The sequence below is a fragment of the Myxocyprinus asiaticus genome, chromosome 31, assembly GCF_019703515.2.
Source record: "Myxocyprinus asiaticus isolate MX2 ecotype Aquarium Trade chromosome 31, UBuf_Myxa_2, whole genome shotgun sequence".
In the NCBI taxonomy this organism is placed as follows: Eukaryota; Metazoa; Chordata; class Actinopteri; order Cypriniformes; family Catostomidae; genus Myxocyprinus; species Myxocyprinus asiaticus.
Genome location: NC_059374.1, coordinates 31,830,414 through 31,856,113, shown reverse-complemented (window position 1 = coordinate 31,856,113; position 25,700 = coordinate 31,830,414). Strand labels below are relative to the sequence as shown.

General features: G+C 37.0%; 1 protein-coding gene across 6 annotated transcripts in view; it reads left to right on the top strand.

The window, feature by feature from the left end:
* Window positions 1-25,434, top strand: part of LOC127421985 (kinase suppressor of Ras 1-like) — a 61,883-nt gene extending 36,449 nt beyond the window's left edge. For 5 of the 6 annotated variants that reach the window (XM_051665272.1, XM_051665267.1, XM_051665274.1 and 2 more), the window contains 17 exons: window positions 4,028-4,175; window positions 5,341-5,797; window positions 7,622-7,779; window positions 9,781-9,850; window positions 9,949-10,032; window positions 10,117-10,178; window positions 10,274-10,386; window positions 11,380-11,548; window positions 13,964-14,006; window positions 15,871-15,931; window positions 16,250-16,659; window positions 17,921-18,011; window positions 18,283-18,416; window positions 18,781-18,912; window positions 20,425-20,566; window positions 23,075-23,208; window positions 23,986-25,434. In XM_051665272.1, the coding sequence (XP_051521232.1) occupies window positions 4,061-4,175; window positions 5,341-5,797; window positions 7,622-7,779; window positions 9,781-9,850; window positions 9,949-10,032; window positions 10,117-10,178; window positions 10,274-10,386; window positions 11,380-11,548; window positions 13,964-14,006; window positions 15,871-15,931; window positions 16,250-16,659; window positions 17,921-18,011; window positions 18,283-18,416; window positions 18,781-18,912; window positions 20,425-20,566; window positions 23,075-23,208; window positions 23,986-24,127 (2,517 nt within the window). In that variant the 5' untranslated portion in view covers window positions 4,028-4,060 and the 3' untranslated portion in view covers window positions 24,128-25,434. The remainder of the gene's footprint in view (window positions 1-4,027; window positions 4,176-5,340; window positions 5,798-7,621; window positions 7,780-9,780; window positions 9,851-9,948; window positions 10,033-10,116; window positions 10,179-10,273; window positions 10,387-11,379; window positions 11,549-13,963; window positions 14,007-15,870; window positions 15,932-16,249; window positions 16,660-17,920; window positions 18,012-18,282; window positions 18,417-18,780; window positions 18,913-20,424; window positions 20,567-23,074; window positions 23,209-23,985) is intronic. The other variant, XM_051665268.1, reaches the window with a different exon arrangement.
* The last annotated feature ends 266 nt before the right edge of the window (window positions 25,435-25,700 follow it).

Sequence of the window (25,700 nt, the reverse complement as noted above, 5' to 3'; positions counted from 1 at the left end):
TAAAACCTAAACCTATACGATAGTGTCATAAAAAGCAAATGTGACCTGAAAAATGCAACTGCTGAAGCAACCACATAATTTTGTGGTGCTTCTATGACACTTTCGGCTCACGTGTTGACTCGCGTGGTCTTCAGGACTCGTACCCCGCTGTTGCAACGCTCTATCATTTGAACTACTGTGTAATTTAATTTTGCTTGAGCAAGCTTGTAAATGTAGTTGGTTATGTAATGCAAACATTAAAGTTATCACCTTTCAAGTCATGCGCTATAGTAAAAGTGTTTTAATGTCAAAAGATAGCAGCATTGTGTCATTAATCATGATTTGTGTCATAGGGAATAAAAGTCATAAAAATAATTTTGCAAAAATAAAGGAACAGTGTTTCTATGAGACCGGGCAGGGTATACACTATACAGCACACTGGTCTGTCTAGTCTATTTTTAGTAACCAAAAATGAAATTATAGTTATCAAAATAAAGCCATCGCACTCTGCAGCATCAGGTGCCCCTGAAACCACTTTGCGTTTATGTGTGCTATAGAATCACACTTTTAAAATCAAAACCCTGACGAACACTGGAATTATGAATGTGATTCACCCCATTGTTTTTGACAAATAGATGTTCTGCCCCTCATCTGATCCTCTGTAATGGGGCCCCTAATGTGTCCTGTTATCTATTAATTTACCATGGAGACCACACTGACCACCGCTCCGACTGTTGCTGGGCAGTTTCTCAGTCATGCGTGCGAGTAACCAAATGTGTGTGTGTTTGGGGTGAGAATTGAAATACGCTAGAGAGACGCCAAATAGCAGCTGGAATGTGGTTGGGTGGAGGAATTAAACAGAGAGGAGCGTATAGAGAGAGAAATGGATTGTTGGCTAACTCTGGTGCCACAAGATTCCAACAGTCTTAGTGGTGGCTGGAGGATTTCAGGAGGACACGATGCTGCCTTTGTTTCAGCTAATCATCCTCTAATTAACATACAAACTCCTCCCGCCTATCTACAGCTACATCTGGAAACTCATTGAGAGCTATGCTGGAAGTGACTGGTTTCATCCTCTCTATTGAATTTCTTGTAGCTCATCTGGTAAAGCATGGCACTGGCAATGCCAAAGGTTATGGGTTCAATGCCGAGGGAACACATATTGATAAATGTACACTACCGGTCAAAAGTTTTGAAACACTTGACTGAAATGTTTCTCATGATAATTGATTGTTTTGATTTGAAGGCGTATGCTTAAATGTTTGAAATTAGTTTTGTAGACAAAAATATAATTGTGCCACCATATTAATTTATTTCATTATAAAACTAAAATGTAATTTTAAAAAAAGTTTTTGAAATTGATGACTTGGACCAAATAATAAAGAAAAGCAGCCAATAAGTGCCCAACATAGATGGGAACTCCTTAAAAACTGTTTAAAAAGCATCCCAGGGTGATACCTCAAGAAGTTGGTTGAGAAAATGTAAAGAGCAAATTCTAGGCAAAGGGTGACTACTCTGAAAATGCTAAAATATAACACAGTTTTGATTTATTTTGGATTTTGTTTAGTCACAACATAATTCCCATAGTTCCATTTATGTTATTACATAGTTGTGATGACTTTACTATTATTCTAAAATGTGGAAAAAAAAAAGACAAAAAAAAAAAAAAAAGAAAAAATTATAATAAAGAATGATTAAGTGTTTCAAAACTTTTGACCGGTAGTGTATATCAGTAATAAAAATATACTGTACCTTGAATGCACAAAGTCGCTTTAGATAAAAGTGTCTGACAAATAATAATTGGGGTGGATATGTGTATTGTGATGGTTCTGATAAGTAAAATAAAGTTAATAAATGGGCCAAATAAGATCATATAGAAATTTCTTGTACCGCTCTGTGGAATACTTGATTCTGATTGGTTGATCAAGGCATTCTGCAGTCAAATATAATGATAGTAATGCGGTATAACTGACTGTTGTCCAGTGCAATAACTAATACATAACTGTGTTAGTTTCATGTGTCTTGTATCACTCCACAGTCTTTTTCATATTGCATAATAAAATCAAATCAAATATGCCCATTTTTAATTTACAGCATTCAGAAAGTGGACATGTAATAAGCCGGATTAGCTGGTCATTTTCGCTAGAGTTAGACCGATATATCGGTTTAATCAGTTAATTAATCCGTGCCGATATTTGCTTTTTTTTTTTTTTTTTCATCTGTTGCCAGCACTGGAGGATTTTACAGATAGAACAGCTTGGTTCTACAGTACAGCGGCCTATAAAGGTGAAATAAAAACAATTATTGGCACCTCGTGGTGATTTGCTAAATCTAAATCTTTTAGCATTTACAGTATTCATCCATATTTTTATCCTCAGTTCAATACGTATTTTGTTGCATTGATTAGATAATGAAAATTTCTAAATTGAATGCTCTAAATTTATACAGAAGCTTAAATATAGAGCATTGTAACAAGATAAGCCAAAATAAGAGTCCCCAGTGTGTTTCAGGCTTGTTTATAGTTTAAAGTCCTGCATTATTAACCAAATCTTAATTTTCCCCCCTGATTAGTAATGATATTTTGGTTGAACAATTAACTGCATCTGGGATTTTATTCATTTTGGACTCTTGTAATGTCTATGTTTTGCCTGTCATAGTAAGCAAAGACTAAGATTTTTTTTTTACATTCAATAAACCAATTTTAAAAACTATCGGCCGATTAATCGATTATTGGCTTTTTCCACCATCTTAGTTATTGGTATCTGCAAAATCCACTATCTGTTGACCTCTAATTATCACACACACACACAAAATCCAGGGTGAAACCCTCGACTTCACGTCTCGGTCCTGGGTTTATTTTGCGACAATAACTGGCTGACTGTACATTTTTCCCTTACTAATTTATACACTTCACCTTTAAGAACAGCAATTCAAAGGGAGGTGTAGTATAATTTTGCCTTGTGTGTGAAAATGTGAAACAGCCAACCAGCATCATTCTGCTCTACTAAGCATTGTCAGTTCATCTATTCAATACGCAGGTTTGTCAAACTAGATACACACCCAATTTTTCGGAAAATATATATTGTCTGTACTCGTCTGTTGACTGGGCATCAACAAACTGTCTGTTTTAAATGGAAACAACAGGTGCACAGCTTACGTTGTCTATCGCTTTAATTATGGGGACATAACTACTCATGCTGACCAATTAAACAGCAGTGACATCTCACGCATATCCAGTTCTTGTTATTTTGGTGGCATTATTAGGCTAGTATTGTATAGTAAGACTTCTGTCTGGTATACTTCACTGATTATTCTGGCCAAGAATCAACCACTTATACAGACAAGTTTCATGTGACTTACAAGTAAAGCAACAGACTACAATTTGTTTTATTTATGTGACATTTAGGGGCAGGGATAACTCTGGGAGCAAAATTTAATATACAGATGTGGATTTCTTGTTTTACTTGCTACTAATTGTTTCCAACAAAACTCTTGATTATCTTTGAAAGATTTGATGTCATGATGAACCTCACAAACCTCAGCAATTCCAGATACTAGTTCTTCCTTGGAAGAGCTCATTGTAGCAGCCAGGGATCTTGATTTTGTTTTCTGGCAGACTGATAAAGACCCTGATTCTGTGCAATTCCTGGTAATTGCACAGAATCAAGCAAATTAGTTTGCAACTGGTGATTTTAGCTAACTCACTATTTTTGTGTGCATAACACAGTGAATGGTCCATGGGCGTGCATGATCAGTGTTAATCTCGTCAATGAAATTACTGATGAAAATGTTACTGTTTTTTGTCAAAAAGACAAAAATTATTAATAAAAACGGTGTAAAAATTAACACTGATTCTGAAGTTGAAACTATTGATGGACAGACTTGCACTTACACGTTCTGAATATTTTCAAAGCAGTGTGTAATGTTCGTGTTGAGTCTGTTCTCTCCAGTGCTTAACCAGAAGTGTGTACCATAAATAAGTGAACACGCAACCACCTGTGTCCATTTCTGTCAATATGCGCATTATCGTTTTATTCTGTCTTCCCAGGCAGTGCCAGTGAAACTGTCTCTGGATGCTCTGATGCAAATGTCCCATGCCCAGGTGGAGGAGACCATGAAAAGACTGGGCTCCAACGGTGAGGAGTGTTCCCGCATCACCGCTGCCCTCTCCTGTCTCAAGAGCGCTACTGACACAGGTCAGTGCTGACCCCTTCCTCTTTCCTTTGTTCAGGCTGTCTCAGCTGTAGGCTCTCAACTATTAGGAGCTTGAAGGCATAGAAATACATTGAAACAGACAGCATTTTATAGAACTGCAGAGTGGAGTTCTGATTGCCAGTGTATTTAGTAAGTAGTAGAGGATCCATGTTCAGACCAGTAATGTGCTGCCCTTGAGTAAACGTAGAGATTGAACTCCTGTTGCTCCACTATGCTCAATGTTCTCTAAATGGTGGGGAATATACTAATTAAACCTGCTTATAAACTATGCAAAAAATGGCTTTAGACCAGAAACACACAATACGCAAATATGCAAACATGAACGCTTGGCCAACGCATTGAAAATGTGCCATCTCATTATATTTACTTGATGTGTTTTTGAATTACTGTGGCGGTAAAAGTCCTCGGAACTCAAGAGGGTCTCTTCAAATGTCTGTGCCATCAAACAGGATGTATTATTATTCAGATTGCTAGCTATAAACAAGTTGACAGTTTAACTTTAGGTTACATGCTCAGCAAGATTCCCTTCAAACTGTTGCTCTACATGGGCAGTAGTTGACCTGAAAGAGAAAACTGTCCATAGAAGACAGTTGGTCACTAATGGTCGCTACAGTGCCCCTTGTGGTAACGCTGAGAATACATTGTGCTGTTCAATTGCTTTATAAATTGCGTTTTGACACATTTCGGAATGCAACAATGCTTAGCTTGCATAGCTAGAAGCGTTTGCAAACATGTACTTGCAGTAGGGCTGCACAGTTAATCGAAAAAAGTAATCGAGATTGCGATTATGGCTGCCACGTTGAACTAGCCTTAAAAACAGACAATTACAGCATTCCATCTCAGTCTACTCCTGCTGTGCCAAAAGTCTCAATTTACAATGTGTTTTTGCAGTGGTTGAGTATTCTAACCTATCCCAGATATGTCTGTTGGATTTGTAGCCTACATAAAAAATATGGCATGAAGTTGTAAATAGAATCATACGCATGCTCCCAGGCATCACAATTACAGAATACATCTTTTTGCTTCTGAATAACACCTCAGATGGCTTGTTGTGAAATTCAGTCTTTAACACAAATGTTGTTGTGAAATTATCAATGATCATGCATCAACTTCTGAATTGTCCTAAAATTGCTCTCTTTTTTCTAGGGGGCGAGCTCAGGAAAGAGGGTATCCCCTGGATTGCAGAAACCACTCAACGTGACAACAGTACCTCTTCTGTCCAGTTGGCCTGTCCTATACGTGCACCCAGACCTTATAGTCCCAACCTCATCAGGCGAACACCTCTTACCCCTTCTGCTGTTCCTCCCCCTCGCTCCTGCGTCTCCGTTTCTGCCCTGCCCACTACGGACTTCCCTACAGTCGTCCACACCCGCTGTGATGGGCTGACAAACCCCTTTCCATCCTCCCCGCAGCTCAACCACTGCACATCTGGGCAGCTATCCACCCCCCCAGCTACACCACCATCGAAACGGTATGGCAAGCTTATGCCCCCCCGGACCCCACCAGCGCCCCCTCGCAAGTTGCTGAACCTCCTGCCCAACATCACTCTCACACTCAGCAAGAGCCAACTGGTCAACCGGATAGAAGACTCCACACCCAAAAAGTATGTTCAGCATATTTAATGCACATTTGTGAATGTAATAAGCAAAGTGCACTACAGGAATAGACAAGATCAGTTAATTTATATAGCACATTTCATACACAATGGTAATTCACAATGCTTTACATAGAAATTATAAACAGAAGAATAGTTCACCCAAAAATGAAAATGGTATGATTCAATATGCACAATTCAAATTTAAAAGATTTAATGAGTTAACAGCGAGTCAAAAGATTTCAAGAGTGTTTATCTTGATGGTTTAATGATATTGGGATTCCAGATGGTGACAAGTTTTTACTTGTACAGTTACACCATACTTGTGTCATATTTTATTTATCTCATCACTTACTCTGCTGCTGGGACTTATGGTCTGGCCTTTGACCACTGCAAATAGCTCATATAAAAGAAGACAGAAGTTTATCCGTTTGAAAATTAGCCTGCATTATGTCTGGAGTTTTCTTCCTGGCACAACCTAATACTGTGTACCTGATGTCAGATTCTCAGAAATGCTTACAACATTGCACAGTCATGCAGTTATGCATTGAGATGATGGGAAAGGAACGTCTCCATCTGAAGGGTGTAGTTGTTTAAAGATAAAGTATATTTAATACCTTAAAACCATGACATTAGTGCCAAAACTAACAAAATTGCTACAGGCTTAATCATTTTCATTTTTGGGTGAACTATCCCTTTAAAATGGCTGTCATATTCATATTAGATCATCACTTTGAAAATCAGTTGTTAGATTTGATTTGCATTAATACTTGTACCATTTGTGCTACACTTGTGTTATATTTTACATTGCAACTAAAATGAGCTGGCTCTTTATAAATCCATCTAATATTTTCTATAATGCATTGCACACTTGCTTCATGTAATGACATGTTGCCTAACTCAGCAAAAGTTTGGAAAGCTTTTTGCCCTGTAGGTACGTAGAAGCATAAATGTGGTTCTTTCCAAATATCCTCCTTGGAAGAAATGTTCTACATATATTTTTAACTCTATAGTTCATGTTCTTCATACCGTATGTATAGCATACTGTGCTGTCTTTATGTCCCATACCAAGTGTGTTTGGTCTGTGGGAGTGATCTGCTGTGTCATTTGAGATCACTGATGACCTAGTTCCAGGCAGGTTTTAAGGGGGGATAGTAGTTCTCCTTGTCCCTCCAACCCTTCATTAAGCCCCAGTGTTATAAGGCTGAGGTCAGATCGCTTCTCAGACTCGCTGGCGTCCAGTGCTTGGACGTTCCCACTCATCTCCTCTCTTTCTGAGCAAATAAACAGGCGAGATCGAAGCTCCTCCTTGGAATATTTGTGTGAACTGAAGTCCACTGCAAAAACTCCCAACCTCTTAAACAGCACGCCTGCATTTGTCTACCACATTTTTGAAATATTTGTGGTGGCATGCTGCTGATGCATGTATATTGAGTGTTATAGAAAGAATATCTTTCTAGGAGGTACAGAATGTGTCATTATGAGTTCGTTCTGGGAATTCTAACTGTTACATTGCAACATTTCCAGTGAAACATCATACAGGTGGCAAAAATAGAACTTGTAGATAAGTAATTGTAAGGGAGTTCAGTGGAAAGGAGGAGGCGATAACCGGCTTAAGAATATAAATAATAGTTAATAAACAATTTAACCAAAAACACACCACCATAAACACACAGTACAGCTGCCTGTAATTCTCTCTCTCTCGAACCGTCGTCCCCGGCTGCCTTTATCCCTCACGCGCCCCATCAGTCTGATTGGGGACCGGGCGTGCGTCATTCCAGCCCGGCCCCGCCCTCCTCGGCTCTACAGTAATCTTGTCTCCTCTGTCTTTAGGAGTGGGAAGAAAAACAAGCCACTTTTGAACGTGCTGGTAAACGGTGGAGGTAACGGCTGGGAGGACTCGCCCTCGTGGTCACCGCTGCTGTCCACACGTTCCCCCTGCATACTACCAAACAACCCCACTCATCTTGGGGACCCTACGGGGGTAAGAAGTAAGTGTTGTTCTTCTGCCTAGTAAAACAATATCATCACTCTGTTCCAAAACCTAGTTAGTGACCTAACTAGACAACATTTTAAAGGGATAGTTTGCCCAAAAAATGAAAATTCTATCATCATTTACTCACCCTCATTCCATCTCAGGTGTGTATGACTTTCTTTCTTCTGCCAAACACAAACGAAGATTTTTAGAAGAATATTTCAGCTCTGTAGGTCCATACAATGAAAGTAAATGGTGGCCAGAAATGTTGAGGTCCAAAAAGCATATAAAAGTAACATAAAAGTAAAAGTACTGCAGTGGTTAAATCCATGTCTTCAGAAGTGATATGATAAGTGGGTGAGAAACAGATCAATATTTAAGTCCTGTTTTACTATACTGTATCTCCACTTTCACTTTTACAGTCTTCTTCTTCTTGTGTTTTTTGGTGATTTGCATTCTTTGTGCATATCTCCACCAACTGGGCAGGTAGGGGAAATAAGGACTTAAATATTGATCTGTTTCTCACTCAGACCTCTTATATTTCTTCAGAAGATATGGATTTAACTACTGGAGTCAAATTGATTACTTTTATGCTGCTTTATATGCTTTTTGGACCTTCAAAGTTCTGGCCACCATTCACTCGCATTGTATGGACCTACAAAGCTGAAATATTCTTTTTAGTGCTGTCAGTCGATTACATTTTTTAATCGCGATTAATTGCATAATTGTTTTGTAGTTAATCGCGTTTAATCGCATATTTTGAAAGTGCTGCTCTGGCTCTGTGGCGTGTGCGTTAGTGTAATGACTCCAGTCAGACACATTACAAAGGTTCCGCCCTTCACACCAGTTTATGCTGTTTTAACGATAAATGCATTAATCGCATTAATTCTGACAGCTCTAAAATCTTCGCTTGTGTTCAGCAGAAGAAAGAAAGTCATATACATCTGGGATGGCAGGATGAGTAAATTATGAGAAAAGTTTCATTTTTGGGTGAACTATCACTTTAAGGCATCATAATGCATTGCAAGGCTTTACTCTCGACATGAAGCTGTTCCAAAAGGTAGGCAGCAACATTATGCTGCTTTCTAAGATAACTTGTTTTGGTTCTATGCTAGCATTGCATGTATCCTTTAGAAATAAGGCACTCCCATAATGCATGGCGATAACAAAATTAATCCAAGTGTCAGGAGAAATGTTGACTTTAAATATACTTATATTTTATTCTCTACTGAAATATATCAATATAAATTGTTCAGTCTAATTATAAATTTACTATTTTATCCAATATTTATGTGCTATGTAGTTTTTATGCTTACTCAAGTACTGCCTCATTAGCATAGCAACAAGCTAACATCAGACTCTAATGTGAGTCAAATCACTTACGAGGTTCCATGACGCTTAAGATGCTGCCTTAGTAGGCATGTAGGGAGTTGACACCAAGGTAACTCATTTGGTTTTTGGAACAGAGCTAAAGCAATGTCTTTTTAGCAAGTCAGTCCACTCGGCAGCCATCTTTGGAATGCTCTCAGGCAGATATTTTTCTATGTAAACAAGCGGCATACAAGTGCAGCTCCTATATACTCAAATGGGAAAAGACCAAAATCTCCAAAATGGTTTGTCAAGATTATGATCAAAGAACATATTTTAAATCAGCATTACAATCTGACTACACTGGTATCATAAATTGTGCTTCTTTAACAAAGATAAGCTAAAAAAAAAACGTTTCCCGGATTGTCTAGCTAATGCACATTCACATTTTCGAGTTGATTGACAGGTGATGTATACATCTAAAAGGTGATCTGCTCTTTTACCTTTAAGGTGGGACTTCCATTTCTATATCCACTGGTCATTTTAATTTCTCCCATTCATTTTAATTGAAGTTGCCTGTCTCTGTTAAATAGTCTCTGGCTTAAGTTATTCAGTGTCAGACAAATTCTAATGGTTGTTTCACAGATAATTTTTATTTATTTTGTTTGTCTCATAATTTTTTTCCACTGTCTTCTTTGTCATTGTATAGATAACGTTGCAACGCATGGAAGCTCTCCCCTAATAATGAGGAAAGATATTGGTCTAGATGTCACACACAGGTATAAACCACTGAATTTTTGTCTGTTTTCATTGTTTCATATGTCCGTTTTTGTCTTCCAACAGTAAAAAATTGCTTTTTTATTTGTATTCTTCAAAGGTTTTCCACCAAGTCCTGGTTGTCTCAGACATGCCAGGTGTGCAAGAAGAACATGATGTTTGGGGTTAAATGTAAACACTGCAAGTAAGGAAAAACTGAATTTCTTGTATGGAAACATGTCTGATTTCCCAGTATCTTCTTGCTCATGACTGCTCTCATCTTTTTTAGGGTAAAGTGCCACAACAAATGTACCAAAGAGGCCCCTAAGTGCAGAATTTCATTTGCACCATGTAAGACTTTAACATGGTCCAAACATTAATGTATTTTATACAGTAAATGCTTTTAATTTGTAGATCATACAAAATTCCTCTGTCTGATCTTTTAGTTCCAAACAAGATCAGAAGAACAGAGTCAGTTCCGTCAGGTATCAACGACAAGGTGGAGCGGCTGGTTGAGTCTCAGCAGTACGGAACATTACCAAAGGCAATAAATAAAAAGGTATGTAGCAAACCGCACAAACCAGGAAATTAAGAGTCATGTTCAAACAACATGAACTTCAAACTAAAACTCACTCTGTGTGCTGACTTGGTGTGGTGATGTCATTGAAGAGGTGCACTGTCATTAATTCTGTTTAAGTAGAATAGAATAGAATAGAATAGACTTTATTTTCCCATTTAGGGAAAATTGTTTTGGACTCTATGGGTGCTGTCCTTTAATGGGACAATAATTCTATAATATTCTATTTTATTCTATTCTATTTTTTTTTAAAACCTACATAAGGTTTCATTATTGAAATGTTATTATTAATTTATGGTGAAATGTTGAAACTGAATAGGAATAGTCAACCAAAAATATCATTTTTTTCATCATTTACTCATGTCATTTCAACCCAGTATTGTTGTCTGTCTTCTGTAAAACATCAAATGAGATCTTAAAATGTCTGAGCTTTCGAGTAGATAGTGATTTTTACAACTAAGTTAAAAAAAGAACAAAAAAGCACCATAGAAGTACCATAAAAGTGGTCCATACATACTGCTCTTCTGAAGCCATACGATAGCTTTGTGTGAGGAAACAAACCAAAATTGTCTTGTCGTTGCTCTCAATATCAAATCAATATCATTGATGGCAAACGGCATTGGATCTTGCATGTCACGTGACAGATTGCGACTTGAAACATTTAAAAATGCGACTGCAAATTAGTGAATAGCTACCAAAATTCTGGTCTGTGCACGAGTCTTATGGACTACTTTTATGACACCTAAATTATGCTTTTCTGTAGCTTGCCAGTAAAAAATTTAATTGAATGAAAATGTTTTATTGTATCAAACTAAATCTGCTCGGACATTCTACCTAACCTAGTTTTGTCTCTTTTGTAGTATGTCCCTATTTGATCTTTGAAAATAAATTATTTCAGTGCAGGTTTGTAACCTTTTTAAAACCTTATATGCACCTTTTTTTAAATGTTTAATAGTGGTGTGTCCCTCCCTTTAGGACCACCCTCCATCACTGAGTCACCAGGATTCCAGTAGTAACCCCTCCTCCACCACCTCCTCCACCCCATCCTCACCTGCCCCCTTCGGTCAGAGCAACCCCCCGAGTGCCACCCCGCCACCCAACCCCTCCCCAAAGGGTCATGTTGACAGTCGCTTTCATTTCCCAGGTCAGTCTTATATATACAGATACCATGGGATCTTACTTTCTACCCCACCTCTAGAACCATTTCTAATTCTACACTAAATAGGGTTCCCATAGTAATGGAAAACCTGGAAATGTCAGGGAATTTGAGAATTGTGTTCTACAGGCCTATAAATGTCATGTAAACTTAACAAAATCTTAAAAGTCAAGGAAATTTCTATAGTGAATATGCATTTTTGTAGTTAGACTCTGCTAATATTTCATCAAAATATTGCGCTTGATTAGAGCTTGTGGAGAGCAGAATTTGCTCACCAGCCATAGTGATTGTAAGGAAATCTTTTATTTATTTAATTCTAAATAGGCTGTTCTTTTCAGATAATTGGTCGAAGTGGTGCAAAAATTGGTCTGAATGAGTCAATAGCGGATCAGTCTGAAACAAAACGATTTTATAAAAAAGTCATTGAATTTCATTGGTCAAAAAAAGTACGAATCCTGACTACAAAATGTCACACTTTTTAAGCATACCATTCTAGCTGTCCTCTCTTGTCTGTCTTATGTAACGTTTTGAAGCAGGAATGTCCACCTTGATGAATGTATACTAACCTTTACTTAACCTTGACCGTTGTGTGTTGTATTCTAATATATGTCATTAACACTGCTCTTAATGCGTTTGTGTTAATGAAAACCGCATCTGCATCTGATCAGCAGACGTGGCTGCGTGCATGGGAAGATCTTGTTTAGATATGATGGCTGTGCATATATACAAGCTGTGAACTGTTATCATGGTGACAGTTTGTTACATAAAATAAACATATTATGTGATTGAAAAGACTCTTTGAGTAGCTGAATGACAGCCGCTACTAATGTAAACAAATGGCTGCACGCATCAGAGGAAGATCGCGTTTGATGTATTGACTGTGCGTATAAGAGCTGTAAACTTTTTATCGAGGTACTTTGGTGACGAGTTGGATGTATGCATATAAAATAAACTTCTTCTGTGGTTTAAGACTGTATGATTAACTGTTTGAGCGAATATAAATTACAGGTGCTTGACCAGTGCAGCCTGTGTCGGTGCGAAAGCCGATTTGAATCTGGCAGCTTGTAACGTAACTAGCTGTTGCAGAAACACATATGTGTGATGCTACTCTGCGGGGCCCAGTTATTAACCGTCACGTGTGACGGTAGGTATGAAAGGGTTAACAAGGTCTGTCTTTTCCTTGTGTGTTGCGAACATTTTTCTCTCTGTCCTGCTCATTAGCTGCCTGCTACTTTCAGCACAGACAATAATTTGTCTTCCCTGGTGAGTTAACACCCCACATTTATCAAATCAAATCAAATCCCTTTATTGTCACTCAACCATATACACAAGTGCAACAGTGGGTGAAAGTGTTGGGTGCGGTTCCAAGCAACATAGCAGTATGACAATTACAATAAACATCTGATTTACACATAACACAGTTTATACATCTGTTACACAACACAATATACACCTAATAATATACAATATACAGTATACACAAAATAAGAAGACTGTATACAAAAATAATATTAATAATAATAAACAATATACAGTATACACAAAATAAGAAGACTGTATACAATAAAAATACACTGTGCCCCCCCCATGTAATCAAAGGAAATAAATACGAAGTGTTGTGTTGACATTCAGTTGTCGGTTGATAGTCAGTTGCCAGTGTGTTATTAAGAGAAGTATAAAATGTGAGTCCAGTCTGAGGCTAATTAAGTGCAGTGCTGATATATGTAACCTGATCGATCAAGAGTTCAAAAGTCTGATTGCTTGGGGGAAGAAGCTGTCATGAAGTCAGCTGGTGCGGGTCCTGATGCCACGATACCGATTTACTCTTTAGGTGTGGTGTTTAGATTTCTTGTCAAGTTGTCATTGACTTTTTGAAGCAATTTAGCTGTGCTTCTAATCTAGAGTGTCTGATGTATGAATTGAGATTAGCTGCTAATAGTGTTTAAACTGTGTTGTGTACGCCTTCTGGTGGCCATATGTGGAAATTCCTCATTTTTCAATTCTCTGCACTTCTCGTGTTGTGCCTAGAGAATATGTAAAAAAAAAAAAAAAATTAAAAAATTAAAATAAAACACTGATACACCTATAATCCATGTATAAATTTTAAATATGCACCAAGTAATTTATTGTTTAAGTTTTGCTGGCCATTACAACAGTCATCTTAGACTTAAGTTAGTAGTATGTGGCTATTTGGCTGCCTTATGAAGAATAAAATAGTTTATCTAGGTCACTCAGTGGAGTTTTCATTTAATGTTGAGAACTATTTAGAAAAAAATAGAAATAATAATAATAACTACTTGGTGCACCTTTAAATGTAATCTGAAAGTTTTGATAGTTAATAACATATACACTGCTTATGTGATCACTAACTGAGGAACTAAGAAATCCCTTTTGTTCTGACAGATGTATCTAATTCTACGCATTCAGATGGCTGTTACAACACAGGGTAAGATGAGACATCTCACTGTATTTCAAAAGTATTTCTAAAAGTGTTTTAACCCAGGGCAATTAAAACTCAAATCTCACTGCTTTTAATTCCTCACAGCACTATGTAATTACTATGCATCAGTAGCGAGGCCAGAAATCTCCAAGTGGGTGGACCGCTGTTCTGTGCCTACTATCTAACTTCATTGTGAAAATTATGAAGCTTAACCCTTTCCTAAGACGAGTCAATATTTGCTCATTTACAAAGCCTAATACATACTGTAGTTGCACAATTACTGATACAAAAACAATAATTAGTAGTATGAGTAATTTAAACAATGATGAAGTTAAGTGTGAGTAATTTACCTTAATAGGTCATAGTGATGTGATGAAAAAAAATGAAATGGCCATAGAATGAAATTAAATTAAATAATATAAAGGTTTAGATGCAATAATAAAAAAATATATTACACTATTATATTAGCCACTTTTCATTCCTCCAGTTGTGCACAGGTGTATCTTCTGGAAGCCCATTTCCTCCACATAAAAAAATAGAATCGTGCTATGGTAAATTAAAATGATGAGATACAAAGTCATATCTTTATGATAAAAAGTCATAATTATGAAATACTAAGTCAATTTTGAGAGAAAATGTCAAAATTATTAGAAAAATATTAATAATTATGAGATGCTAAGTCATAATTATGAGATTAAAAAGTAAAAAATTTGAGTCAAAATTATGAGATAAAATTTGAACATTTTAAATAAAAAATCATAATTATGAGATAATCAAACTTCTTAGATAAAAAGTAAAAATTATGTTCTTTTTGAGATATTTTTGTCTTTTGAGACAAAAATATTAAAAATTATGTTCTTTTTGCAGAGTTGAGGCATGTAACTTTTAAAAGATATGTTACATTATTTTGTTATTGATAACGAAAATAATTGTTATATTATTACTTTGTATGGAAAGTAGCACATTTTTGCATAATTTTTCTAGCATTCTGATTTGAAATAAAAACAAAACATTTTCAACTCTGTCTAAAACAGGAATACGATGATTATCATGCATGCGAGCTAGCTGCTATGCTACAAAATGCAGTTTCTTTTTATTTACAACTATTAGTGTATTCCAGCTAATGGGTGGACTAGCCGTCAATCTGGGTGGACCAGTGCCACCTTGGCCCTTTTGTGGCTACGCCCCTGCTGTGCATGTTTGAGAACGGTAGTAGTGTCCCAACACATTTTTGGTTATTTTTTTCTTACTTTTAAACAGTTAGTTCACCCAAAAATTAAAATTCTCTCATCAGAATGAATATGTCAACTCTGTAGGTCCATACAATGCAAATGAATGGTGAGCTTCAAAGTCCTATTCACCATTCACTTGCAGTGTTTGGACCTACAGAGCTGAGATTTTCTTCCAAAAATCTTAATTTGTGTTCAGCCGAAGAAAGAAAGTCATAAACATTTTGGATGGCATGAGGGTGAGTAAATTATGAAAGATTTTTAATTTCTGGGTGAACTATCCCTTTAAACCAACTGGTCCCAAAGATATTTTTAGTGGTTGTATGAAGTCAGTTCCCCCTCAAGTTCATCATATTACATGGACATGTTCCACAAATTTTAACAACCAGAAAGTGTCCTAATACTTTTTGCCTTCATTTTAAACAAATTATCTATCAGGTTATAATTTGAAACCTAATAAATTTCTTGTTACATGTTTTGCTTGATAAGTGTGTTTGTGTTATATTGATTATTTAAAAATATATTCCACTTTTGATATGTAATCTAAGCTAAGTGTGGTTTAAGTGTACTTTTTGGCAACACTGTAGATAATTGGATTAGGTAAAGACAGCTGTGTATAGCATGTCCTCTTTCCTAAATAGAGAAACAGACCACGTGGATGGTAACATCAGCCAGCAGTCAGCAGGCCAAAGGGAAGCTGTGGTGAGTGCTGCAAGACACATGTTCTTCCCACAGAGCTACCAGGAATTGAAAAGGCATTGTGGGTACAATGTCCTGTTTACAGAAGGTCACATTCTTTTGGTATATGGCTAGTGACCCTTGCCCATATAGAGATAATACCCTTTTTTAATGTAATAGCTTATTTCACGTCATTTCACGTTCATTTTGAATCATGTAATATTTAAAAACATAATCAGCCTACTTTGAATAAGCAAACATCTATAAAGCCTAAAAATGTTAAAAGGATATTTTAAAAGGGAAAACAATAGGCTAAGTATGTTTATTATATTCATCTTTGAGGATGAGGATTGTGAGGAAGAGCCGCAGGGGGAAGAGGACGGTCAGGATCAGGAAGGATCGGGAGATGAAAGTGAAGGTGATGAACTGGACGACCTGCCCAGCAGGGGCTACTGGAAGAACCACATCACCCGTAAGGCTAGTCAGACCAGCGTTTACCTGCAGGAGTGGGATGTGCCTTTCGAGCAGCTGGAGCTCGGAGAGTTGATCGGTAAAGGCCGATGGGGGAAGGTGTACAGGGGCCGCTGGCACGGAGAGGTAGCCGTTCGCATGTTAGAGATTGATGGGAACAACCAGGAGCACCTGAAGCTGTTCAAAAAGGAGGTGATGAACTACCGGCAAACGCGACATGAGAATGTGGTTCTGTTTATGGGGGCCTGCATGAACCCACCCCATCTGGCCATCATCACCAGGTTAACCTCTCTCAGAATTCAATTGTTTTTATTTTAAAGGGATAGTTCACCCAAAAATGAAAATTCATTCTTATCATTTACTCACTCTCATACCATCCCAGATGTGTACGACTTTCTTTCTTCTGCTGAACACAAATGAAGATTTTAAGGAGAATATCTCAGCTCTGTAGGTCCTCACAATACAAGTGAATGGTTGATCAGACCTTTATAGCTCCAAAAAGGACATAAAGTCAGCATAAATGTAATCCATACAACTCTAGTGGTTTAATCTATGTCTTCTTAATCGATCCAGTTGGTTTTGGGTGAGAACAGACCCAAATATAACTCATATAAATAGAAATATAACTATTTTCACTGTACATCTTGCCATTGCAGTCTCTAGGCACGATCATGATTTCTAGCTCTGTTACACTTCCTAGTGCTTGATGAATATGCAGAGCACTAGATGGTGCTATAGGAAGTGTAATCGAGCTTGAAATCATGATCACCATGGAGACTACAGATGTCAAGATTTATAGTGAAATATAAGTTATATTTTGGTCTGTTCTCACCCAAAAATAACTGGATAAACCAGTGAAGTCTGACAGATTATCTTTATGCTGACTTTATCTGCTGTTTGGAGCTTCAAAGGCCTGATTACCATTTACTTGCATTGTATGGACCTACAGAGCTGAGGTATTCTTCTAAAAATCTTCGTTTGTGTTCAGCAGAGGAAAAAAGTCAAGTACATCTGGGATGGTATGAGAGTGAGTACATGATGAGAGAATTTTCATTCTTGGGTGAACTATCCCTTTAAAGACCCCATAAAATCAAACTTGGAGTTTTATGGATTTTTGTCTATATCTGTTAGCTTTAAAGCCATCTATGTGCTAGTGTACTTTTTATAGTACAAAACTAAGCTATACACATTTTAAAATGTATCTTTCTTTTTACTGGAAAGGGACCCAAATTATTGATGGCTGCTCTTGCACTCAACAGATTTTTTTCCAATCAGATGCTCTCTAAAATGAGAACGCATAATGCAGTCGGCTAGCAAGTAGCGAACGTTTTTCACATGTTTCAAGTACAGGAAATGCGTCAACTGTGCTCAAGATGCGATTTCATGGGATCTTTAAATTGAAAGATGTGTATTTTAATGTGTAAAACTCAAGTATGAATTTAATTTCGCTAATATAAGATATTATATACAGTAAGAGCATTTTTGTTTGTCTCAAACTGGGTTTTGATTGTGTTTGAATGTATTTGTGTTGTCGTTCCACAGCTTCTGTAAGGGACGGACACTGTATTCGGTTGTCAGAGACTCTAAACTTGATATCAACAAGATAAGACAAATCGCCCAAGAAATCGTAAAGGTTTGTGGCACATCAGATTCTAAACAAAGCCAGCATTAGCTTTAAATCATCAAAATGTAATAACTTGCTTCGCCTCTGAAACAACTAGTTTTTAGTATATGTTCACAATGACCTTTCACAATCCAACAAATTCCTGATGGATAATGTCAAGTCCTGCTCTAACTTTTTTTTCTTATTGAATATTCTTATTCACTTAGAAATTTGTCACATTAAGGAAATAAAATGGGGTGTGAACACTGTTTCTTGTTAACTTGTTTGTTTGTTTTTACAGGGAATGGGCTACCTCCATGCAAAGGGAATTGTACACAAGGATTTGAAATCCAAGAATGTGTTCTACGATTCAAACAAAGTAGTCATTACAGATTTTGGCCTGTTTGGGATGTCTGGAGTGGTGCAAGAGGACAGGTAGGGCACATGTATTAATTCATTGCAGTAGTGTGGTAACAGACTAAAATATAGACTAATAGATTCTCTTATATGCTTAATTGAAACTTATGTCGTAATTTTCTCGCCCTTATGTTGTTCTCATTTTTGTGGAACTTAAAAGGAGAGTCTCAGTCACCATTCACTTTAATTGCATCTTTTAAAATGAAAGTGAATGGTGACTGAGGCTGTCATTCTGCCTATTAGTGCCTAACATATACATTTGTGTTCCATGAAAGGAAGAAAGTCAGAACAACATGAGGATGAGACAGAATTACATTTTTGGATGAATTTGAATGATTCCTTTAAGAGCTTCATATTAACGTGTGTGTGTGTTCAAGTGTAGGCGGGAAAATGAACTGAAGCTGCCACGAGGATGGATCTATTACCTTGCACCTGAGATTGTGCAGAAGATGGGACCAGGAAACCAAGAAGACTGTTTGCCCTTTTCAAATGCTGCTGATGTTTATGCTTTTGGGTAAAAACCACAGCTCTGTTTTCCCATGTCTAGCCTGTCATTCACAAATGTTGGTTTGGGTGTCAGTAGCAGTGTCCCAAATGACACACTATGCACTGTGCACTTACACTATATACTATGCACTCAGCCATGTAGTGTATAAAGTAGAGGTTGACTGATAGTGGATTTTTCTGATACCGATAACTAAGGTGGTGGAAAAAGCTGTTAACCGATTAATCGGCTGATAGTTTTTAAAATCTTTTATTGATTGTTTAAAAAATGTATTAGTCTTTCCTTAATATGATGGGCAAAGACATAGACGTTACAAGAGTCCAAAATGAATAAAATCTCAGATGCAGTTAGTTCAACCATAATACAATTAATAATCAGGAAAAAAATTATAATATTTGGTTCATAAAATATAAACATGCCTGAAACACACTGGGGACTCTTATTTTGAAATTACAAAGACTTGGCTCCGTTACAATGCTCTGTTGTTAAGATACTGTATAACTTTAGAGCATTCAATTTAGAAATGTTCATTATCTAATCAATACAACAAAATACGTATTGAAATGAGGATAAAAATATGATTACTGTCAATAATAAAAGATTAAAATTTAGCAAATCCCCACAAGGTGTCAGTGATTGTTTTTATTTCACCTTTATAGGCCGCTGTACCGTAGAACCAAGCCGTTCTATCTGTAGAATCCTCCAGCGCTGGCACCAAAAAAAGATATCTGAAACTGTCGGCATATATTTTTGCAGATTATTGATTGTTCCAAAAAGCAACTATTGGCACCGATTAATTGTTTAAACCGATATATCGGTCTACCTTTAGTATGAAGTTTCAAAGTATAGGACTATCCCAAATGGAACACAATGTTTTTAACCAAACGGAAGCATTCGCCGTTTTGCAGCTGGTGGAAGTGACATTTCAAGGTCTTGAAATAAAGATTTAGCGCATTAGCCAAACTCAATTCAACACTTGTAATGTACATATTCACACAGCGTGGGGTAGGGCTGGGCGATATCTCGAAAATACTCGCCATGTAATTGCAATAATTTTGCTGAGATATATATTGAATATCGTCAATAGGTTGAAAAATATTTATATATCATTTTTGTAGCCATATCACCCAGCCCTAGCGTGGGGTAATAATAAAGCATTCAACTCACATTTGTAAGGTGCTGTCTTCACAGACGTTTAGCTAGTTGCCATATTAAGCATTTTTTCCCATGGTAGAAGAAGTACTGTACATTATCTGTGTACTTGTAGCACACTTCTTCTTGTTGCCTTTTAGGTGTACTTCTTGCACTACTTGCACTACAAAATGATGTAGAATAGTGCAGAAGTGTGTGATTTTGGGATGCACCTTGAGATTCTTTTCTGCTTCCTTTTTTGTATTATTTTTTAAAAGACATTGTAACCATAACTGAAAGCCTTTATTCCAACATGTATAATTTAAACAAATTACATTATTTTTCAAGCCATTGTTTGGATGATCCGTTGACTGTGCATTTTTGTCTCAGCACCATCTGGTATGAACTTCAGGCCAAAGACTGGCCCATCACCAACCAACCAGGTGAGGCTTTGATTTGGCTGGTGGGGAGCGGAGAAGGCATCAGAAGGTTACTGGCCCAGAAGGGTACTAGCCTGGGCAAGGAGGTTACGGTAAGTCCAGCCCAGATACTATATGGGGCAGCTCACCAAACATGGACTTTGTTGACCAAGGGGGTTAAAACCAATTCTGTTCAATTATAATCAATGGCTACTGTTGCTGATTCTGTGTTGTGGATCATTCCTAACTACAAGGCAACTAAAACACATTGCCAGTGATTTATTTTATTACAAATGAATGGTCTTGATTGAACTATATTATATTAAATTGGGAATTGTGGGAAAACTAAATCCCTTCAATACAAAGTAGTGACACTACTAACTTGACAACATTTTTAGTATAGTGACAGTAGTTCTGCTGTTTTGAAAATAGAAAAGCTTTTCCCATAACAGAGTAGTGGTATAGCATGACAAAACGCAATTTTACACTTTTTTTGTCACATTGTATTGCGCTCTCAACTTTACAGCCTAGTGAGCTGATGCAGTAATGAAACATGCTTTCCCACAATGTCTTGCTTGTACATAGCACTGTGAAGTCTAATTCAGTTAAGTGAATTGGCTTGTTTGGCTGATTTACCAATTGTGGCATTTTATGCCTTTTTGGTAACAAAATGTTTTGTTAAATTCTACTCGTAATTACTATGACTTTAATCTAAATGTATCTGTTTATTTTTATATAATTGTTTTATATAAATGTTTATTTTTATATATAATGTGAGAATTTTCATTTTGGGGTGAACTATCCCTTTAATACTGATTATATTATATTGTAAAAAAAAAAAAAAAAAAAATATTGCCTCCCATAGCTTCAGTGTGGTTAGACACTTTTTGTTTGTAGCTTTTAGTATAGCTAACTATTTTTTCAAAATAATCAATTTACTGCTGTTTATAATAAAAGGTATACAGGTGCATCTCAATAAATTAGAATGTCGTGGAAAAGTTCATTTATTTCAGTAATTCAACTCAAATTGTGAAACTCGTGTATTAAATAAATTCAATGCACACAGACTGAAGTAGTTTAAGTCTTTGGTTCTTTTAATTGTGATGATTTTGGCTCACATTTAACAAAAACCCACCAATTCACTATCTCAACAAATTAGAATATGGTAACATGCCAATCAGCTAATCAACTCAAAACACATGCAAAGGTTTCCTGAGCCTTCAAAATGGTCTCTCAGTTTGGTTCACTAGGCTACACAATCATGGGGAAGACTGCTGATCTGACAGTTGTCCAGAAGACAATCATTGACACCCTTCACAAGGAGGGTAAGCCACAAACATTCATTGCCAAAGAAGCTGGCTGTTCACAGAGTGCTGTATCCAAGCATGTTAACAGAAAGTTGGGTGGAAGGAAAAAGTGTGGACGAAAAAGATGCACAACCAACCGAGAGAACCGCAGCCTTATGAGGATTGTCAAGCAAAATCGATTCAAGAATTTGGGTGAACTTCACAAGGAATGGACTGAGGCTGGGGTCAAGGCATCAAGAGCCACCACACACAGACATGTCAAGGAATTTGGCTACAGTTGTCGTATTCCTCTTGTTAAGCCACTCCTGAACCACAGACAACGTCAGAGGCGTCTTACCTGGGCTAAGGAGAAGAAGAACTGGACTGTTGCCCAGTGGTCCAAAGTCCTCTTTTCAGATGAGAGCAAGTTTTGAATTTCATTTGGAAACCAAGGTCCTAGAGTCTGGAGGAAGGGTGGAGAAGCTCATAGCCCAAGTTGCTTGAAGTCCAGTGTTAAGTTTCCACAGTCTGTGATGATTTGGGGTGCAATGTCATCTGCTGGTGTTGGTCCATTGTGTTTTTTGAAAACCAAAGTCACTGCACCCGTTTACCAAGAAATTCTGGAGCACTTCATGCTTCCTTCTGCTGACCAGCTTTTTAAAGATGCTGATTTCATTTTCCAGCAGGATTTGGCACCTGCCCACACTGCCAAAAGCACCAAAAGTTGGTTAAATGACCATGGTGTTGGTGTGCTTGACTGGCCAGCAAACTCACCAGACCTGAACCCCATAGAGAATCTATGGGGCATTGTCAAGAGGAAAATGAGAAACAAGAGACCAAAAAATGCAGATGAGCTGAAGGCCACTGTCAAAGAAACCTGGGCTTCCATACCACCTCAGCAGTGCCACAAACTGATCACCTCCATGCCACGCCAAATTGAGGCAGTAATTAAAGCAAAAGGAGCCCCTACCAAGTATTGAGTACATATACAGTAAATGAACATACTTTCCAGAAGGCCAACAATTCACTAAAAATGTTTTTTTTTTTATTGGTCTTATGATGTATTCTAATTTTTTGAGATAGTGAATTGGTGGGTTTTTGTTAAATGTGAGCCAAAATCATCACAATTAAAAGAACCAAAGACTTAAACTACTTCAGTCTGTGTGCACTGAATTTATTTAATACACGAGTTTCACAATTTGAGTTGAATTACTGAAATAAATGAACTCTTCCACGACATTCTAATTTATTGAGATGCACCTGTATATTAATATACATATGCATATATATTTATACTGTATATGGTCTAATGTGGTCACCATACTCACTCTGTAGGAGATTCTGACCGCCTGCTGGTCGTTTGAGGTGGAGGACCGGCCTACATTTACTCTCCTATCAGACCTACTAGAGAGGCTGCCCAAGCTAAACCGCAGACTCTCACACCCTGGACACTTCTGGAAATCTGAGGAGTATGTATCCTAGGCTTGAACGATGGCATGCTTCAGACTTGCTACCCCTTTACCCCACTGGGCAAAAGAGCGAACTCCCCTGGAGTGTGGTTTTGGGAGCATGGAAACTAACTAATTGCTTGGTTTGAGCCTTGAGTTGTTTTTTTAACCTGAGCCTTTTTTTAACCATCTTAATTTTAGTATTTCGTATTTAGTGTTTCGTAAGGATGCTGTGCATGGAATCAACAGAACTGTGTGCTGCTGTGTCATTTATTCAATCAAACATTATATCTCATGGTGCAGGAAATAGTTTTTGAGAGCATACATGACAATAAGTGGCAAATGAGTGTATGTTTGTGCTACCAAAGTGTTTGCAAATATGTGTAATGCTCTGCCGTTAGTGAATGCTCTTTTATTATTCACCATATAACAATTCAAGGATCAGATGGTGAATCTTAAATCCTAGTACACTTTGAGGAGGTTTGTATGCCCCAGTATCTGGCCTGTGGTCAGCTATACACCTCTATAATATAGTTAATATATTGTACAAGCCCTGATAGAAAATAAAATCATGTCTTTGTGTTTTGTCTCTGTTATTTTTCCTGTGGCTCCCTCACCTCACCTGGGAATGGTTTAAACCTGTGACTTTTCCTGTCTTCACTTTGATGCAACGACCTCCATCTTCATTCCAAACCCTTCCAAATCTTCAATGCTCTCCATATCATTTTCCATGTCACTATTTCTCTCTGTTCATACTGTCCTTCATCTCTTCTGTTTGCTGATTGACTGAATGTTTAGTGCATGGCATCATCACTGTCTGCGTGAGCATTGTAGCCAGGGCCTCCGTTCTCGCTGTCCCTACATGTACAAATACATATGCTGTTTGTGCACAGCTGCAGTTGACAATAGCTTGGCTGCTTCGTTCAAAGAAAACAACTGAATCTAGTTTGATTCACTGCAAAAAATCATTTTCTTAATTAGTATTTTTGTCTATTTTCTGAAACCATTTTTTTCTGGTCAAAACTGACCGATTAACTGGGGGGGGGATTATTTTACATGATTTCAGGTAAATATATCTTGTTTGAAGGATGTTTAAAAAAAAAATTATTACTTTTTTTACTGGAAAACGACAAAATACTGATTGAGAATTATTTTTTGCAGTTTTCTATTTATTCATGTTTTTTTTGTTTTTTTTTATCTGAGCCTATGATAAAGACAGTGTCTTACAGATCCTTGCGATTGTTCACATTCATGTTTTTGTTTTGTTTTTTTGGCATTACCTGGAAATTGACAAAACTAATTGTAGTCCAATATTTAGCATCTCTAAGCCTTTTAAACTTGGGTTTATAGGTACATATTGACTCATACTTTAATGTTTAACTATGTAATTCTAGCTAAACTTGAGTTTGTGAGTAAAAAAAACACCATCGACTACTAGGATTTCAGCACTTTAATTCAGTTTGCAGACTTGGTGGCATTGTTTCACATTTCCGTTTTGTGTGCTGTGTCTCTGTGTCAATGGAATGAGCTCTCCCTTGCTGTCTGCTTAAGTCAAATAGACAAGAACTGTTATTAGTGCAATACACAAAGCATTGTACCCTACAGTACTTTCACAGGTATGAACAAAATGACCCTCCATTTTCACATATGTGAAGTCTACTTTCTAATCTGGCCACATTCAAGATATTTATCTTACATTTTTGCTTAGAATCAGGACTGGTTCTAACCTACTGAGCCCTACCAAGAGAGATAAGAGAAGAGAATAAAAAAAAATGAAAGATGTTTTTTGACTTAGAAGGACAATGTTCAGGAACTTTCAATGTTTAATACCTCTCTTTTGAGTTTGTGTGTATGTGATGGTGTGTCTGAGTGAGCATGTGAGCAAAGTTTTGAGTGATTTATTTTGTTATAAACAATGAGAGGACATTTGATAAAGACTGCAGTGACTGTTTCCTTTACAACAGACAACTTAAAGGAATTTTGAATAGAGATCTGATGTTTTATTTATTGCACAACAAAAAATGTATATATTATTTGTATAACATTGTATGTTTTCTTCAGTATTTTATAAAGGTACTTTTCTCCTGTTGTACAGCTCTTTATATACAAACATAAAATGTAAATTTGTAGAACGAGATTGTGGTTTTAATGTTATGTATGAATTCATATTTTTGTAAAGCTTGTGGCCACTTGTCTGTAAACACAATGTTATTTTAACTCTGAAAAAGCAATAAACATCTAAGATTTTTTTTTTCTCTTTCATGGAATGAGCCAGAATGGGACTGAGCAATATTACATAATGCATTACATGGGTGTGGGGGTGATAACTGGTGCATTTAGTGCTATCCCTTCATTATTAACCCTTAAGAATTCAGTAAGCTTAAGTGATTTCATGCTGTTGTATTCTTCACTAAGTAGTTTGAATGTCTTGATACAATCAAAATGTTATCATCAGGTGCAACACTGAACGTTTTAACACATGGAAATGCAATTATCAAAGTTCTGATCTCACA